The sequence below is a fragment of the Anolis sagrei genome, chromosome 2 (assembly GCF_037176765.1).
Source record: "Anolis sagrei isolate rAnoSag1 chromosome 2, rAnoSag1.mat, whole genome shotgun sequence".
Taxonomy (NCBI): domain Eukaryota; kingdom Metazoa; phylum Chordata; class Lepidosauria; order Squamata; family Dactyloidae; genus Anolis; species Anolis sagrei.
In genome coordinates this window covers 16,961,130-16,980,243 of record NC_090022.1, presented here as the reverse complement: position 1 = coordinate 16,980,243, position 19,114 = coordinate 16,961,130, and the positions used below count along the sequence as shown (strand labels likewise).

Genomic DNA, 19,114 nt, shown 5'->3' with positions numbered 1-19,114 from the left:
GCCCAACCTCTGGCACTCCAACCTCTGAGCTCTTTCAATGCCTCAGCTTTTGGGAATCTGGACATGAGATCCTCCCCTTTCTCTGCCTTTCTGGACTTATGCAACTAATTCTCCAAGCATATAACTCCCTTGCTTAAAAATGCTTCTTTGGCCACTGGTGTATTCTGAGGCACAATTCAATGGACTAGTTGTGAGCTATGAATCCCTTTGCAGCTTAGGTCCAGCCTATCTAAAAAGCCTTAAAAACTTGGCAGGGCTTTCTTTCTCTTGGCCCACCCACATTCATGTACCCGTGTGCCTCCAAATGTTGCTAAAAAACAGGTGGACAGAAAACAAAGAGATAATAGGGCCCAGACTTTGGAGACATAAAGAGTGCTTCGACATTAGGAGTTGTTTGGAGAGGAACTAGCACTCACCAAGAGAAGACTGAGGACCTTGTAAAGCTACAACTCCCGTGAATCCAGAGCATTGAGCCATGGCAGGTAAAGTAATATGAAACTCCATTAAATCTACAGTGTAGATGCACCCTGAGTTGCAGCAGGGAGAGAACGACAAGCCAGAGGGAGGAAGGTGGGAGACCCAGGGAGAAGCAGGGATAGGAGGGCATAAGCAGGCATCTGGAGGTGGGGGGGGGGGGCTTGGGGCCCCAGATACCAAGAAGAGGGTTCAGGAGATGAGCTGGGGAAGTTCCTCAGAGATATTTGTTGACAAGTGCCGGGAGTCTTCTCTATCTTCCTGTGGATTCCCAGAGGAAAGGACCTCAGTTCATTGTGACACTGGAGCTCCTAACCTCTGGTTGTGAACATTGTGCAAGGAAGGAAAAAAGACTCCTTTATATCTATCTGTTGACTTCAGATTACTCCATGGATATCATATAGTTTTCATAGTCAAAGAGTCCTCGGAGGTAGATTTGCTACTTCCTTCATCGGACATATAACCCATAGCACCCGGGATTCACTTTTGGGCTCCCATTCGAATCCTTCACAGGAATGGCACTGCTTAGCTTCCAGGATCGGAAGGTAAACTGGTGCCTCCATATTGGCAAATGGGATGAAATCTTGGAAAATATTTGCAATCGGTTGTCTATACATATAATGTACAAGTTACTGATTGTCAGACCTGGTATCATCTGTGGTGTAGCCTTCAATTCTGTTATCCTTTTTTTCGAAATGAGAAACAGATTTTCTGAACCTAATCAGCCTATAGCAGTCCCTTACTGCTGAACATATAGGCATCAGAAAGGTCCACCTGCTATAGCATTTCTGATTTGTATCTATGGTTGCAAAAGCTAAACAGCGAAGAAAGCAGGCAGGAAGAAAACCAACTCAATTGAAATGTTTTGGAAGAGCTCCACAGACAATTCAAGATAGAAACAAATGTGTCCAAATCTGGGCCAAAGTCTCCCTAGAAGCCAAAACGAAGGTATTGTACTGTGGAAATGAAGGAGATGGCACTACAGGTAGATAGATTAAGGTTTAATTTACAAGATCCACTCTATAGGCTCAGTCTCCAGTTAGACCCTTTTACTGCCAAATGCATTTGTTTTAATGGAAACTAAAATTAGTTTGGAAAGTCACACAGAATCCCTAGGTCCTCCAGTGCAATTCTGTGTTGAATTTCCGCTGGATGATGCACAAAGAGCCACACAGGAGGACCTAAGATTGCCAGACAGAAGACCTTTGTAAGAATCTTTAGGCCCTCAAGCTGACTTTGGCTATAAAGTTCTGCAGGGGACCTAGAGATTACTAGAAAGGTATTCTCTCAGGTTACAAAAGAGCTTTTTCATTTACTTCCTTCGCATGGCCCTTTCAAGTCACACTTTCTCAGCCTCAGAGGAAGGCAATGAAAAACTTCTTTAGCGATCATGGTGTAAATTCAAGAAATTTCTCTTGAATTTCAAAAGAAGTGCCAAGAGCCCCCCCCCCCCCCCCCCCCCGCCATCATAAAGACATTTCACGAGGGCCTGTTAATTGCTTCCTCCTGATATATCAAGTCTGGGAGAGGATTCTAGTAAAAACATTGTTATTCTTATAAATTGTAGATACCGTGAGAACTTGTAAACAATAAAGAGATGAAGGGAATATGGAAGGCTGGTAAGAGTATAACTTGGGGCCAGGCTTTAGTGCAGCTGGTAAATCACCAGCAATGATAAGTCCTACCAACTGAAAGGTTGCCAGTTTGAAATTCGGGGTCGGTGTGAGCTCCCGACTGTCAGCCCAGCTCACTATTTGAAAACAGGTTAGAACTATAAGTAGAGAAATTAGGCACCACTAAACAAGCGGGGGAGATATTTTACGACCCATAAAGGAAACATACCTCCTTTCTGTTCTGTCTGTCTCTGTCCTGTTTGTCCAAAAATGGCATTGCATGTTTGTGGTGTATGTGTAATGTGATCTGCCCTGAGTCCCCTTGGGGAGATAGGGCGGAATATAAATAAAGTGTTCTTATTATTTTCTGGTGATTCTACTTGGTTTAGAAATAAGGAGCATGTTTCCAGCTTTTCAGGCTGTGAGTGAATTCCTATTCCAAAAGGTCTCCAGTTCCTAAGATTTGCACGAGTTCCACCCCAAATACCCAGTTGTAGAGCCTCCTTGGAGTCCCCGTAGGTCAGGCACAAAGGCACACATCAATGACAAAGTTCCAGCCTTTGAGGGAGGAGGTGGCAAAACCCCATGAACGACTCATGCCAACAAAACCCTGTGATAGGGTTATTATAGGTCAGAAATGATTTGAAGGCACACAATACCAAATTGGTCTTCTTTTGAAATTAAGAAAATGCACAGCATATCAAAATGAGAGCTATTAAGAGTTTTTGCCTCTTTTCTTTTTAAAGTGATAATTATGTGGATTTCCACAGTTGATACAGGAGGCCTGCCACTCTTTGACATGCAATTGCGGACCCCGAGTTGAGGCCCAAATTATTATCTGAAACTCAAGTGTGGTTTGACAGTCGGACTGTGACTCTGGAGACCAGGCTTTGAATCCTGACTCAGCTAGGAAAGGCAATGGGTGATCTTGGGAAAGTCACAATCTCTCAGCCTTAGAGGAAGGCAATGACAAACCTCTTCTGAACACACTTTGTCAAGCTAACTCCATGGTAGGTCAGAAACAAATTGAGGCCTCACGACAAGCAAATCTTTCATATTTGTTGCATTATTTATTGACTGCAGTCCAGATTGCAAGCAGGCTGGACAGAGACACAGTGTAGCCTAGCCCATGCCGAGTCAGGTCTCATTGATTAAAATGTTATCTCCAGAAGTCTTCAAATCCTCCAGTGTGACTCAATTGTAAGACTGTCTCAGAAATTGGCTATAGAATCATGCTGGAGGAATAGAGATTCCTACGGAGAAGACCTCTTCAAGAATTTCTGGGTCCTTCAGTGGGTGCAACTTCTTTCATTTAAATCTCATTAAACATGGATGGTCCTGGAATAACGGCCTGTCTGGAAAGGCCCTAAGGAGCAGAAATGGTTAACAAAAGTTGATAGTGTCTTTTTCTTGACTCGGTTCCCTCAGAGAAGCAGTCGGACAGTTTCTTCCGACCTAGAACCTCCCCATTTCAGTTCAAGGCTGTGGAAGCAGAGCTGTATCTCAGGCCTCTTTATAGCACAATTATATTTCAGGCTCCTACTTCAGTTGTACAACGCTGCCCTTCAACACAAGAATTCCTCAGCAAAAATAATGACTCTGTGCCATGTGAAAACCATAACATTTGGTGTGAAAACTAAAAGCTTCCCAGGCAAATCCAACCTACATCCCTTGGAAAGACCAAGAAAGAGGGCCAAATACACTGCTCACTTACTACTGGAATTCCAGTACCTGGAATTATTTACTAAATATGAATTTGGGTCTTCAATTCCCTCTTTGCTGTGGTCATTGCTAGTGATCTTTCCACAAGGAATAAGTCCTTGAACAGTCTATGGGCGGAGGGGAAAGCCATCACTCATACCCCAGTACCCAGTTGGTTTTTGGCAAATATGTAAAAGAGAGAGCAGAAGGAATCCACAATGAGAAGAAACAGAATTAAGATCCCCAGATCTTGGGAGATAAAGCTCCTCTTGCATCTCAGCTGATGAGTGTCTTCGGACATTGCTCTCCATCCTTAGAGGGAGAGCTCCAGTTGCGCTTTTTCATTCACATAAAAAAGGGGGAGGAGGGTCTCTCCTGAGAAAAAGGCTGTAGGGTATTCAAAGATTAGGGCTGCCGAGTTTGCATCGTAAAAGGCTATCCGACCCCCTTCGCAGTTCAGTGTTACTCGGACCCTCTTGGGCTCCTTGCTCAGAGTCAGACGTGGGAATGCACCATTGTCAGAGGAGAACCAGTATTCATTCTTCAACTTTCCCATTGACCAGATCCCAGCATCAGGACCAAAGTGGCCTGAATCTTTTCTCTGCACAGACTTTCTGGCAACTCCCACAGACCATGCACCTCCACTCTCCACAAGGACTTCCCAAAAATGCCTGCCTCCTCTGAATCCCTCCTGGCCCAGCACACAAGGATAAGAAGTGAATCTCTTGGGACTGTCAGGAAGATTTTGCCATTCCTCTCCATCTGTCACACATCTGTGATCTTCAGAGAGGATGAGCTCAGGATGGGCTGTTTTTGGATCCAGAGTCACATGTGCTGTTGGTGGCAGAAACAGGAAGGAAAGAGAGAAGGAAAGAAGGAAAGAAAGGGGGGGGGGGGGAGAGAGAGAGAGAGAGAGAGAGAGAGATGTAAACTGCTGGAGTGTTGAGCTTCCAACTTACATTCTTATGAAATGACAGGGAAATCCTCCCTTGTCATCTCAAATCTAGACAGGTTCAATGTTACATTATGTTCCTCTCCTTCTTAAGATTAACATTTGAACACTGGATTTTGATTCTGGAGGCCAGGGAGCGATTTCTCGCTCAGCCATGAAACCTATGAGGGACCCCATCACATTGTTTCACCCTGTGCCCCGTCCCACAAGCAGTGACATTTCCCTATCACGCATTTTCATCTCAATGGTATGGAGAAAGAGATTTGGACTTCTTGTTTGATACTGCAATATTATTTATTCTAGCTAATGAGAACTAATTTCCATTAGAAATAAAGTGTTGATTTCAGATCTAAAACATTTTGCAGCATTGGTCTGACATGGTAAATTGTTTAATTTAGAAGGACATAATCTGAGATTTGGCTGGCATGCATAATTATATGACAAGCTAAAATAAATTCAGGAGTGCTTGGCTGAGAATTTGGGGTAAATATATCAGATTATTTTGTTTTTTATTTGTGTTTTTGTGTTAACATTTGATTTAAAAAGACAAAGTCGGACTTGGCCATGGTGATCCACGCTCTGGTTATATCCCGTATAGACTACTGCAATGCTCTCTACGTGGGGTTGCCTATGAAGACTGCCTGGAAGCTTCAATTAGTCCAACGCTCGGCAGCCAGGCTACTAACAGGGGTGGGGTACAGGGAGCGTACAACTCCCTTGTTGCACCAGCTCCACTGGCTGCCAATTAGCTTCCAAGCACAAACCCTATACGATTCCGGCCCAGTTTACCTGTTCGAAGGTATTCCCTATGAACCATCAAGAGTGTTAAGATCGTCTGGAGAGTCCCCACCAGGCGCGTCTGGTGGGGATGAGACTGCTTTTTCTGTGGTGGCCCCTCGGATATGGAATTCCCTCCCAAATGAAATTAGATCTGCCCCCTCCTTCCTGACCTTTAGGAAGCTAGTGAAAACCTGGCTGTAGAACAAAGCTTTTGCGGAATGTCTGAGACCGGCAATTGACCAGAGTTACTGACCACAATATATGGACTGAATATACGGACTGAGTTAGACACGATTTTATCTTGGCGAATGGCTTTTATGTAACTTATCCTATATGTATTTGGTAATTTAATGTTGTTGTATTATGTTTTAGATTTTTAATGCTAGCATTGAATCTTTGCTGTCAGCCGGTCTGAGTCCCTCTGCGGAGATAGAGAAGATCAGGATATAAAAGATTTAAATAAATAAATAAATAAAAATGAAGAAATTGCTTGCTTCTGTCAGTCTAATGGGCAAACTTGGGTGCTGGTTGTTATTTTTTTAAATCTCTGGGATATTTGAGATTTGAGTGTCCTTCGAGAATGATAAAGCAGAGTAGGAATAAATATAATAATAAATGTATTTTTAAAAACTGTTTGTTAATAAATATTGATGTGAGCAGAATGTGAGAATATTATTTTGGGACTACACAAGCCCTGTGGCTCAGGCCAGGAGAGGTAGTCAAAATCGTCTATTTACTCCCACCTGGCCTTTTATAATGATACCACACTGGGTGGGCAAAGTGTGGTCCAAGGTTTTTTTTAAAATGATCTGTGGACCACCCCACCAGCATTTTAAAATACAGAATGAGCTTTAAGGGGATTTTATCCAATTGGAGGCTTCCAGGGTTCCTCAGGATCAAATCACATTTCTGCAATTTTCTTTTTAAAGTATTATTTTTCCTCCAAGCTCCCTGGGGATGCCAATATGCCCTCCTAGCCTTCCACTGTGGCCCCTGACTTAGATTGTGGGGCATAGTAAGATGCAGGATTATTTCTAAGGACAATAAGAGAGGAAGTTCACCAACAAGGTCCTGCTATTCAAGAGAAAATCTAAATCCATCTCGGGATGCATCTATACTGTTGAATTCATGCAGTATAAAACTGCCATGGCTCAATGCTATGAAATCCTGGGAGTTGCAGTTTCATAAGATTTTTAGCCTTCTGCTGATGCTTCACCCAAATATAGGAGTGTCTAAAAAGAAAAATAAATAGAGCTAACTCATGCCTGATTTCTTCCAAGAAGCCAAAACTAGTAAGCAAAGACTACTGTAAATTGAACCAGCATGATACATTAGTTTTAGAGTTGGACTAGGGCTCTTGGAGACTAGGGTCCGAATCCCAACTCTGCAGTGGAAAGGCCCTGGTTGGCCTTGGGCAAATCCCACTCTCTCAGCCTCAGAGGGAATACCATGGCAGACCCCTCTGAAGAAAATCTTTCCCGTTTACCTTTTTGCTGCTGAAGTCCAGATTCCAGAGAATCTAAAGAGAAAAGGGAAAGAGAGAGACTGAGCAGGACATGGTGACTCTCAGAAATCAAGAGGAAACAACTCAAGATGGTGGAGATCCTTAACCCAAGAGATAATGTGTCACTTCAATCTCACACAGTTATTCCTTATTCAAGAATTGTGGCATTGGTTGTCCAATGTGCATCACTGCATTGATATGCAATGCATGGCCAGGGAAGGAACTGAGCCAATACATTCTGTATTGCAATGTGCACTCTCCATAGAAAGCCCCTGAGTAGAGCCAGACAATATAGTTTCCCAAAGGCTCGGGCATGCCATCACACTGCTATCTAATAATGCCAAGCAGACTGAGATTAAGACCAGTAGATTTCATTCTTTGTGGACTGACTACAATGCTCTCTCTAGGCTTTCCGGTATGACTCGATGGTCAGCTACCTCCAAAGAGTGTTCCTACAGCGGACGTCCATCCTGGCCACTTAAGTCAGTTTCAAACTCTATTGAGGAAAACTGAAGATTTCATAGGAAATTTAGGAACCATTTTGAGACCTGGTTGGTGGTTGCTCCATGTGTAGAGATGCACATGGAGGCCTTTCCTTCGCACACTTTTGTGGAAGTTTCTTGTTTATCCACCACAGTTAGAAGCCCACTTCAAACTGCACTAAATGGTTAATGTCGATGGGAGCAAAATCTCACTAGAGAACCTAGAATTTCCTACAGAGAAAACCTCTCTTGGGATCTCTAGGTCCTCCAGTGTGACACCATGGCCAATGTCTGATAGAGGTTGGCTAGAGTCGAACTGGATCAATGGGCTTTATGGTCTGGCTCCGATGGACACAATGGGATGAGTCTTAACACGCAATAAGTTACTTTCAGGTGTTGGTAGATCAACAGACTTCTTCCCAGGTCACATTAGAAAAGGAGCATCACTGTCTCCCTGCACCAGAAGGCCTGAGATGCACTGGGCTCAAGTCCCAAATAGATTATTGTAAGGTGGTCTACATGGGGCTGAATTCAAGATGCTTGCCATGACATTTAGGGTGGATCTACACTGCCATATATTGCAGAATATCAAAGGAGATAATCCACATTATCTACTTTGAACTGAATCTATACTGTCATATAATCCAGTTCAAAGCAGATGATCTGGATTTCATATGGCACTGTAGATGGGATCTTAGTGCCCCTAAAAGTCTTGGGATCTTGAAGGAGACCCTCTCCCTATACACATATGCCTAACTGAATATAAGGCTCACACTAGTATTTTTTGGGACCAAATAAAATGTGTCAATTTCTTAAAACCTTCAGGACTGAATTCCAAAATATTTAAATGCATGGTTTCAGATGGTTTTAACTTTATTAACCTGAATAATAAAAATAATTATTATAATAGTAATAATAATATACATCACACAGTCCTAAACATTTGGGAAGTGTTTGGCTTGTGATTTTGTGATATGAAATCCATATATATCTCGTTTGCTGTGTCATACTGTGTTTTGTGTCAGTAAAATAATAATAATAATAATAATAATAATTATTATTATTATTATTATTATTATTTCTAGGCCGCCCTCTCTCCACAAAGGGGACTCAGGGTGGTTTACATACATATAAAAAGGCAAGCATTCAATTAATTTAAAATCACACTACATCAAATATGCAAAATGGACAGAAATAAATTAATTACCTGAAAAGAATTAAGGTTAAAGTAATATGAAATACAGCTACTTAAATAAAACATAATTACACTAATAGAACATAATTGAATAAAAAACATATTTCCTAGACAATTAGACGATTAAAATGTAAACAGTGCTTGACCATAGTTGTGAATTGAATTAGATCGCCACAGGCATAAAGTGCTAATTAAATTGTGCTAGTGCTCCTCCTCTCCATGCGCTAAAGCGCATAGGTGTGTTTTCAGAAGTTTTCTGAAGGGGAGGAGAGTTTCCCTTGTCAACTTATTTGAAGCATTTTAGTCAGTTTAATACAACTCAAAACAATAAAAATATTTTAACATATTAATACTGATTTTATTAATGCACCAGCCAGAAATCTCGTGGTATATCTGGTGTGTGTATGTATATGTGTGTGTGTGTGTATGCACTTATTCGGTGAAGAACACAGACCGGTTTAGGACTGGCTAGGAAATTCTATATTTATATTTCACTTTGCTTCATAACTGAAATTGAGATTTTTTTAAAAAAAACAAACAATAGAACAAAATAGAATATAATTTTGTTTCAAGTTTAAAATAAAATTGGCTGTTTCCCCACCTTAACTTTCCCAATGGAGCATGTCACTTGCCCTTTCAGACCAATGTAACATCTCCCTGAAAACCCTTGTGAACAATCACGCTTACCTCTGAATTGCTTCATGACACCCTCCAGAAAGGGATTTATATCACAGAAGTCCCAGATCTTCCATTTCAGGGCAGGAGGAAAAGCCACAGGGATCTCAAATTTCTCCTTTTCCTTATAACTGCAAGAAAGAGAATAAAATCATGGGGTGCATTTTCTATAGAATTAATGCATTTCACACCACTTTGAATGTTATGGCTTGATGCCTGGGCTTGTTTTGCAAGGCCTTTTGCTTTCTCTGCCAAAGAGTGCTGATGCCTCATCCAACAACTATTCCTATGATTCCACAGCATTGAGCCATAGCAGTTAAAGTGCGGTCAAACTGCTACAATTCCATGGTGTAGGGACATACCCACAGGATCACAGAGATGGAAGCAGCCTCATGGACCACTAGGTCCAACTCCACCAATGAATCCCAGACACGCATTTCTGCAAGGGGAGAGGGGATGTGCTTCACATGCAAATCCAAGTTTTTATGGGTGACTAACTTACCCTTGTAAGAAGCTTCTGATATCCTGTAAATGAGGGGAAAAGAGAATTCAGGACAGGCATTTACACAGAGACTATGTGCATATTTCTGAAAATTAGTGTAACTGAAATGGTTGAAGGAAAGCTAATCTGGTGAAACAGCCCTCTCTCCACAAAGAGGGGTAGATTTACTTTCATGCCATTGTTTGCAAAAGCTTTTTGGCAGAGCCACCAAAATACCATTAAATTCAAGCCTTCAGACTCCAGGATGTTGGGAAACTGGAATACTTCAAGGCCATGTACTTCATAAATACACGATGAAGGCAATGTTGGTGTGGTGAGGGCTCCCAGGCTGAGGTGAGTTCCAGCTTCAGCCAATGCCCTGGTCCTGATGAGCAAGACCAGAGTTTGGATCGAAGGATTGTATTGCATGGGCTCCCTATTCCACCATAGTCATGTTATCACTCATAGCAGATACATATCAGGTTGCAAACCTTTGACATTACAGTTGTTTTCAAATGTGCAGTTCATGGTCCAGTGACCATACATCTAAACACCCTTGTCAAACTGCCTTTCTTCACTACTGTTGTTCCTTTTCTTCCATTTGAAACACATACACATATATGGAAAGCAGACTGTTTGCTTCTAGCTTCTCAATTACCAGTTTCCTACTGGTAATTTTCAGGGCTACAGACAAGTGGCACTCAATTCCATCATCTTGAAGTGTCTTGAAAATCTGGTCTGTAGGCATATCGTTTCTTGCCTTCCACACACATTGGACAAACATCAGTTTGCATATAGAGCCAACAGATTGACAGAGGACGCCATAGCCATCCACACTGCTCACCCACCTGGAATGATGAGGGAACTCTGTGAGAATGTTTTTTGCAGACTCTAGTTCTGCATTCCACACAATCTTCTGACATATATGGTGTCTAAACTTATGGATCTTGGGTTGCCATAGTCAATCTTTTCCTGGATTATGAATATCTTGTTGGGAGATTCCCAGTTTCTGTACATTGAACCATGAGGAAGCTGAGGTGCCACCTCTCAGCCCCCCATGGGGACAATCTGGGCCTTACCTGGAGGAGTTCACTTGCCGGCTGCTGATGCTTCTCCTCCGTCTCTTGGATGAGTTTTGAGAGAGAGGAGAGGTCTTGGGAGAGTCTGGCCAGATGTTCCTCCCTTTTGGCTGAAATCTCCTTCTCCACCTCTTCCATTTTTGCCAGGAGATTCCTCTCTTGTTCTTCTAGAAACTGGTGCATGAGCCTGAATGCAGCCACAGTCTTCTCCTTCTCTCTTTGGGTTTTCTCCTACAATATAGAAAAGGAGAAACAGGAGTGAGAGCCAGAAAGATATTGAGTTGCCCGTGGGCTGAGAAAGGCGGTATACAAATTGTTCTGTCACACGCTGGGCCTGTAAAGAATTGTCTTTAAAACAGGACGTGCAACCTTTGCCCAGCGGGAAGCCAGGGGGCCCAAAGAGAAGTTCTCAGAGGTTTCCAGCACAAACAGTCTTTAGATGGCTTGAGAAGTACAACAAAGTCTTTTATTAATGAACAATCAAACAGAAGCTTCTCTTGTCTTCAGTAAAGTTAAGCAAATGATTCCAAGCTTTTAGGCAACTGGTGAATTCCTAATTTTGCCCACGAAGGACAAGCAACTATCTTCAATAACTTCTTCTTTAAAGGAAAATCCTCCTTTTAACTTCTCCCAGGCTGACTGTAATCTAACCCTTACTGATGTGGGCTCCATCTGCTTCTCGAACGCCAAGTGGACCTACCAGTAAAGGCTTAGATCCTCTCCAGCTGGAGTTCTTTGGTCTTTAGGGCTGTTTTCCTGGAAATTCTTAAAAGTTGAAGCTTTTGTACAGGGGAAGTTTACACACATCCTGTACATAGCTTTCCTTGCTGAGACTAACTAAATAATGGCTCCCTTCCCTTCCCAATCGCTCTGAGCAAGGGGCGGGACCAAAACTTAATGATGATGGACAGGTGACTTGCCCTATGACTGCAGCCAAAAGAAGCCACCTATCTGCAGAGTCCCTGAAACCTAGGACTGCAATCAAACATTTAATGCAAAGCAAACAAAATTGGAGCTCCTGGTACAGCTGTACCAGAACACAAATATAGTAAATAAATAAAATAAATATAGGTAAATACTGTCTTTGGGCTGAATTCTCCACATTCCCTTGAAAAGAGACTTGTGTCCCTTCATATAGAAAATGTCAATATCCAGTAGAGAAATGGTCTTATGAAGACCCGCAAGAGCCCTCCACTGGAATGGGCTAGGATTAATATTGTCTGTAGACTATTAGGACTTTATAAATGGTAGATATTTTTGACAAAGCACTTTCTTCCCTATTTATCCAGTGTCGTGCTCAAAGAGGTCATACTTTCCTGTTTTCCAGTACGAATGCCACTTACAAGCAAATCCTGGCTTTCCTGCGCTGCGTCTGCTTTGTAGGCCAGAACATTCTCTCTCTCCTTCTTCAGAGTCTCCAACAAATTCCAAATAAGATCCTGAAAAGGAAGACAAAGGCCTTGGTCACTTGTTTTGATCAAGGTGTACAGTTTTTATAATAAAGAGCATTACAAATTGCCTAGCAATGCCAAGTGCCCCAATACAGAAGTCTCAGTGGAAATGAGTGAAAACCAATTTCTGAAACTGAGTTGCCAGAGATCAGGACCTGGGCCAGATGATTCCACTTTTGTGGGAGATAAAGGTGTAATTTCTTCATTTTTCTGGGCTCAGCTGCAGACAAGCCAAAACGGTTGCAGACAAGACGAAAGGGCTGCATGCAAATTTCCAGCAAAACTACTAGAAGTCGGGTAAAGTAGGTAAAGGTTTTCCCCTGACATTAAGTACAGTCGTGTTCGACTCTTGAGGTTAGTGCTCATCTCCATTTCTAAGCTGAAGAGCTGGCGTTGTCCGTAGACGCCTCCAAGGTCACGTGGCCGGCATGACTGCATGGAGTACAGTTACCTTCCCACCGGAGTGGTACCTATTGATCTACTCACATTTACATATTTTAGAACTGCTAGGTTGGCAGAAGCTGGAGCTGACAGCACAAGCTCACGCCGCTCCCCGGATTCGAACCTGTGACCTTTCGGTCAAAAGGCTCAGAAGCTCTGAGGTTTAACCCAATGCGCCATGGGGGCTCCAAGCTTGGTAAAACTGACACACCTTTTGTCACCAGGGAGGCCCTCCTCTCGCTCCCATCACCGTCTCAAGCCCGGTTGGTGGGGACGGGGGAGAGGGCCTTCTCAGTGGTGGCCCCTTGCCTCTGGCTGGCCCCATCCCTCACCTCTTTCCGTAAGAACTTGAAGACTTGGTGGTTTCATCAGACCTTTGATAATGACTAGTCTCAAGTCTCAAGCCCTTGGTCCAACAGTTAGCACTTGGCCTTGTACCCCATCCATTCCCCCGTTCCCTGTCATCTGAGGGCATCATTTCTTCCGGGCCAGACCTTTCTTTTTATAGTACTTTAATTGGTCCTGGAATTGAGTGGCCCTGGTTCTCTAGTAGGGCCATTGCTGAGACCGATCCTTGCACTGTAGCATTCAGCCAGCCCCATTTTCCCCTTCTCCTTGCACAAGCCTTGGCCCAGCCCGTTCCAAATAGTCCAGGCCCCTTATTGAAATCTTTGCCTCTGGCAACTTACCTTACATGAAGAAGAGAGCGGAACTGGTTTGAATTGGATTTTAATGTATATTTTGTGTTAACAGTTTATGCCTATGTTTTTGTTTTATATTGTATGTTTTTGTATTATTTTGCGTATGTGGAAACCTCTCTGAGTCCCCTAGGGGAGATAAATAAAGTTATTGCTTTATTATTATTATTATTATTATTATTATTATTATTATGTGCAGTGTGCATAGGAATTCATTCATGTTTTTTTTCAAATTATAATCCAGCCCTCCAACAGTTTGAGGGACTGTGATCTGGCTTTCTGTTTAAAAAGTTTGAGGACCCTTGATATAGATAGTGACATTGTGGCATAGATAGTAAATATTAGTAGTCACATCTAATATCTATATAGTAAAACCACAGCAGTCACATTTTGAGTTAAGTACAGGGCTGCAGAAGCTGGTAGGATTTCCTTTTCATAAAGACTTTTCAGTGGCAGCTAGGAAAAGAGAAATTCAGTTTGTTTCAATAAAAAGATGTTTACTTTACATATAGCTTCTGATGTTTTTGTGTTATAATTCCTTCCAAATCACCCTCCTAGCAACACAGAGGCAGAACACCGGCCTTGAGATACAGTCACATCAGTCAACCTGAAATGGTGGAATGCAATGCAAGGAGGAAAGAGGGAGAGAGCAACTGAAGCTGATAAGGGCCAACTGGCCTTGCTTATTGTAGGAAAGTAGGGAGTAGAGGAATCGCAAGGGATCAAGAGAATGTCACAAAAAATAATATGCAGATTTGAGAAATGTGGATTTGATATAATGATGTGTGGGAATGAATGGAAGAATGGAAGGATGTATGAATGGAGTTAATAATTTTGGAAACACCAGTAAAAGACCCAGGCCTGCAATGATTAACTACCTGCTTGCTGGACTGTAATTAAAAGTAAACTCTGATAAGAATTGGGGCAGTAATAACAGTAATGTTTACAGTGTTAAGAAGGAAGTCGACATAAGATCATCACCAATCAGGAAGATTCACATTTGGCCAGGAAAGTGAGATGGAGCCAGGATGGAAGACGTCTATCATTCATTTACAACTTTGGGACTACATCAACAGAATATTTCTATAAAAGACTCAGTCTAATAATGCTCAAACTGTGACAGACTGAGACGCTGTTCACACGCTATGCTCTGCTCCATGGGAAGGAGAGAGATAGTGTACCTATGGAGAGTGGCAGATTTTTAAGGTAGCAGTCTGGTCACTTTGGGGCTTCTTTCTCAAGGGAAGAGGAAGGAGTGCACTTTTGGAGTCTTGGATTTTGTGCAGGGAGCCAGGTTCTGCTGTATGGAAAACAGAGATCTGGTCCTTGACATTGTGTTTAGGTTATGGAACTATGCGCTGGCAGGCTGCAGGAAAGAAGGGTCTGGCCTAACAGGTGCTTCTCCAAGGAGAGAGAATATTTGGGTGCATGAGGATGAATGCATGTATATGTGTGTGAATGTTGAGTGAAAATGTAACTCCCCTTTGTTTGTTTGTTAGCCATGTAATTGTAAATCCAATGTAGTTGCATGGAATCTGTATGTCTATATGTCTAAATGTTTTCTGTAATCTGATATACCCTCTCACAATGGAAATTGCAGTTAAAAGAACCTATGCTTTAAAGGCATTGAAAAGTCATTCATGACAAGAAAAGGGGGTGGTGTGCCAAATACTATAAAACCTGCTATGTTAATCGCTTCATTAGCACTGTCTTGTTTGTTCTGTGGTGACCAAGAATAGATGGTATCCAGTGTTTGCTGAACGTTGTGAGCTGTAATTCTGAGAGGTTCCATGATTTGACACCTTTAGTCATTCCATGATTCAATGTACAAAGGCTCTCAAGGGGGTGGAGGTGTCTATGTATTTGGCACCAGGATGTACTCTGTGCTCTGCTTTGTATCCACATTGGGTCTGAAAGAAAGGAGACTGGATTCTTTAATTCATCTCCTTAAGGCACATGTATTATCCGGCTCTCCATGTGATTTTCTGTGGGACGCATACCCCATATTATCTTCATCCTAATACAGACCTGTCCTCTTGAGGCACTTTCTCGTGTTCCTTAGTGAATGTCAACCCCACTGTTCGCCCCTTTTGAGTTCTCCCCTCAGACCCATACTACTCCATTTACCTATCTCACCCACAGTTTTAACAATTTTATTCCATGCATTTGGCCCGCCCACTCTGTTCCCCACCCCCCTACTATTTTTGCTACGTTTGTTTATTGCATATCTGTTATTGTTTGTATTTTATTTTGATGTTATTACTTATTTGTTGTATTTTAATTTGCTGTATTGTAATTTTTGGGCTTGGCCTGTTAGCCGCCCTGAGTCTTTTCAGGGAGATGGTGGTGTATTATAATGGTGATGGTGGTTATTATTATTATTATTATTATTATTATTATTACAACTCCTGTATTCCTCATCATTAAACATCATGACAAGAGCCAATGGGACTTGAAGTACAGTAACATCTGGAAGGCTGCAGTTTGTTGTTTAGTCAGGATACTGGGGTGTTAATTGAGAAACAAGGTTTGTGTATATAATGCCTGATGTTAATATGTCCTTTAACCTTTCCCAGAACTTGGATCCACCAGTGCTGTTGGGTTGCAATTCCCATTTTCCTCCCTCTGGTATGCTGGATAATCAAAAGTGATGTGAGTAGTCATGTGGTTGTTGTGGCCTTTGAGGAAAATGAATGACACCCAGCCAGAGGCGGCCCCAGGTAATTTTCAATGGTAAGCAAACAATATTTTGGTGCTCCCCCCCAATCAATCATTGATATATATTTTCTGTTCATCATGGGAGTTCTATGTGCCGTATTTGGTTCAATTCCATCATTGGTGGAGTTCAGAATGCTCTTTGATTGTAGGTGAACTATACATTCCAGTAACTACAACTCGCATATGTCAAGGTCTATTTTCCCCCAAGAGCGCCTCAAGAGCACCCCTGGGCAAAATCAACTATACTGCGAATGCTTACTTTGCGCAATGGTTGAGCCGCCCCTGCACCCAGCCTTAGGGGATAGGGACTTCATTTCACTTGGACCTTCCCCAGTTGGAAGGGAGCAATGGGCTCTCTAGTCCAACCTCATTCCGCCATTCAGGAACAAATAATCAAAGCATTCCCCGACAAAAGGTCATTCAGCCTCTGCTTAGAAATCTCAAGAGGAGGAGCTCCAAAAATCAAATTCCACTATGGATGTCTTCTTGCCATCAGGGAGTCCTTCCTAATATTCAGGCGGAATCTCTTTTCCTGTACCTTGATTCCATTGCTCCATGTATTAGGAGGTTTTTACATCTAGAATCAACACAGCTTGACACCAACTTAACTGCCAGGGCACAAGCCTATGGGATTCTGAGAGTTGTAGTTGGGCAAGGCACCAATACTCTGGCAGAGAAATCTGAAGACTTTATAAAACTATCACCTCAATGGTTTGGAGCATAGGTTTGGAGCATGCAAAATGGTACCAAACTGCATTTATTCTACTGTTTAGATCCCCCAGGGTCTGGGAAAATATTGAACCGCCAGCCACAGACTATGGGGTGGAGATGCACCACAACACCTTGTTAGGGGCCCCTATTTTATCCTTCCTACCTTGTACTCCTTTGATGCCTCATCCAGAGGAATCACTTTGTGGTTTTCGTGATCCTTTGCCTTGTCACACACCACACAGATGGAGGCTTCGTGGTCTTTGCAGAAGAGCTTCAGGGGCTCCTGGTGCCTCTGGCAGACTCTCCCCCCTTCTTCTGCCTTCTGGCTCCCCAGGGCCTTGACTAACTCCACCACGTTTTCCAGCTGCCTATTTGGCATGATGCCCCCTTCCTGCGCTTTCTCTCTGCATTGTGGGCAGGAGGCCTCTTTCTCCTCCCAGCATTGATCCAGGCAGGACTGGCAGAAATTGTGCCCACAGGAGATGATCATCACAGGCTCCTTGAAATACTCCAAGCAGATGGGACAGGCCAGTTCCTCACAGAGCTTCTTCATAGAGTCTCCAGAGGCCATGGCTGATGTTGCTGCTCCACTGCAGAGTCAAGACAGAGTTAATGCCTTAACTTTCGTTTCTCAGACTTTCTCTTCCTGGAAGGCAGCTGACGACTCTGCCTCTGCCCAACCCATGGCATTGCAACCTTTGAGCTCTCCCAGTGCCTCACCCTTTGGGAATCTAGGCATGAGACTCTTATTATTTATTTATTTATTATTTGCACTTATTGACCGCCACTCTCAGCCCTAGGGCGACTCGTGGCGGTGAACAGCAACATGGAAAAGACAGTGTACAGCAAATCACGACAACACATACCAAACTACTACTACATAACATACACTAAAAATCCGCTTCGTCGAAATCCTGGGGTCATAGTCAATTTCGTAGTCATAATCCATTCCAGTATCGTTCCAATGTTACACTCAGTTGAAGGCCTGCTCGAAGAGCCATGTTTTCAGGCTCCTACGAAAGGCCATCAAGGAGGGCGCCTGTCTAACTTCAGCAGGGAGGGCGTTCCACAGCCGGGGGGCCACCACCGAGAAGGCCCGCTCTCTCGTCCCCGCCAGACGTGCCTGTGAGGCGGGCGGGACCGAGAGAAGGGCCTCCCCGGATGATCTCAAGGTCCTCGTGGGCTCGTAGGCCGAGATGCGGTCTGCAAGGTATTTTGGGCCGGAACCGTTTAGGGCTTTGTAGGATAACACCAGCACCTTAAATTGGGCCCGGTAGCAAATCGGCAGCCAATGGAGCTGGGACAGCAGGGGCGTTGTATGCTCTCTGCGCCCTGCTCCTGTTAACAACATGGCTGCCGCGCGTTGGACTAGCTGAAGCTTCCGGGCCGTCTTCAAGGGCAGCCCCACGTAGAGAGCGTTGCAGTAGTCGAGGCGGGATGTGACCAAAGCGTGTACCTGTGACCAAAGCGTGTACCTGTGACCAAAGCGTGTACCCTTCCCCTTTCTCTTCCTTTCTAGGCGGCTTGCAACTTATTCTCTTAAGCATATAACTCCCTTGCTTTAAAATGCTTCTTAGGTACTGGTGGCTTTTGAGGTACAATTCAAAGGGCCTGTTGTGACATATAAATCCCTTTGCACCTTAGGTTCAGCTTATCTAAAAGGCCCAATCTCCCCATAAGAACTTGGCAAAGCTTTATTTCTCTTGGCCCATCCACATGCCTCCCAATGTTGCTGAAATCTTTCAGATGGACAGGAAACAAAGAGATAAATAGGGTCCAAGCTTGGGGGGCATAAAGGGTACTTCAACATTAGAAATTGTTTGGTGAGGCACCAGCATTCACCAAGACAAGGGTGGGCAAAAGTATGTCAGCTGGGACCCAATGCTGGTTGCGCAACGGGGGTCGGAATTAGAGAAGCGAAGACATGCGCGAGACAGCGTTAAGTTTATAGCTCGCTTCATCCACATGTAACTAAGTTAAGTTTGAGTGATAGTTAAGGATGGTAAAAAATGGCAGTTAGCAATAGTTAAGTTTATAGCACACACCAGCGTCTCTCACTCGCTGCGCAAGTGTAATTCTGACCCGCATTGCGCAACCAGCATTGGGTCCCAGCTATCATACTTTTCTCAGTTCTTGTGGGTTTTTTCGGGCTATATGGC

The 19,114-nt window shown here is 43.3% G+C and overlaps 1 protein-coding gene across 1 annotated transcript; it reads right to left on the bottom strand.

Moving 5' to 3' along the window:
- Positions 1–3,987: 3,987 nt before the first annotated feature.
- Positions 3,988–17,563, bottom strand: LOC137096343 (zinc finger protein RFP-like). Its single transcript, XM_067465502.1, has 7 exons — positions 17,119–17,563; positions 12,280–12,375; positions 10,937–11,167; positions 9,879–9,901; positions 9,389–9,507; positions 7,007–7,039; positions 3,988–4,622 (listed from the first exon to the last, which is right to left on the bottom strand). Exons 1-7 carry the CDS (start codon positions 17,524–17,526, stop codon positions 4,102–4,104), a joined length of 1,431 nt encoding a protein of 476 aa, XP_067321603.1. The 5' UTR covers positions 17,527–17,563; the 3' UTR covers positions 3,988–4,101.
- Between the last annotated feature and the right edge of the window lie 1,551 nt (positions 17,564–19,114).

Excerpts from the sequence above, each read along its gene's own strand:
- LOC137096343 (XM_067465502.1), bottom strand. The coding sequence starts at position 17,526 with ATGGCCTCTGGAGACTCTATGAAGAAGCTCTGTGAGGAACTGGCCTGT. Across the intron at positions 12,376-17,118 it reads AGGCATCAAAGGAGTACAAG|GATCTTATTTGGAATTTGTT; the intron begins GTAGGAAGGATA and ends CTTCCTTTTCAG. Across the intron at positions 7,040-9,388 it reads TGTCATGAAGCAATTCAGAG|ATTCTCTGGAATCTGGACTT; the intron begins GTAAGCGTGATT and ends TTTTCTCTTTAG.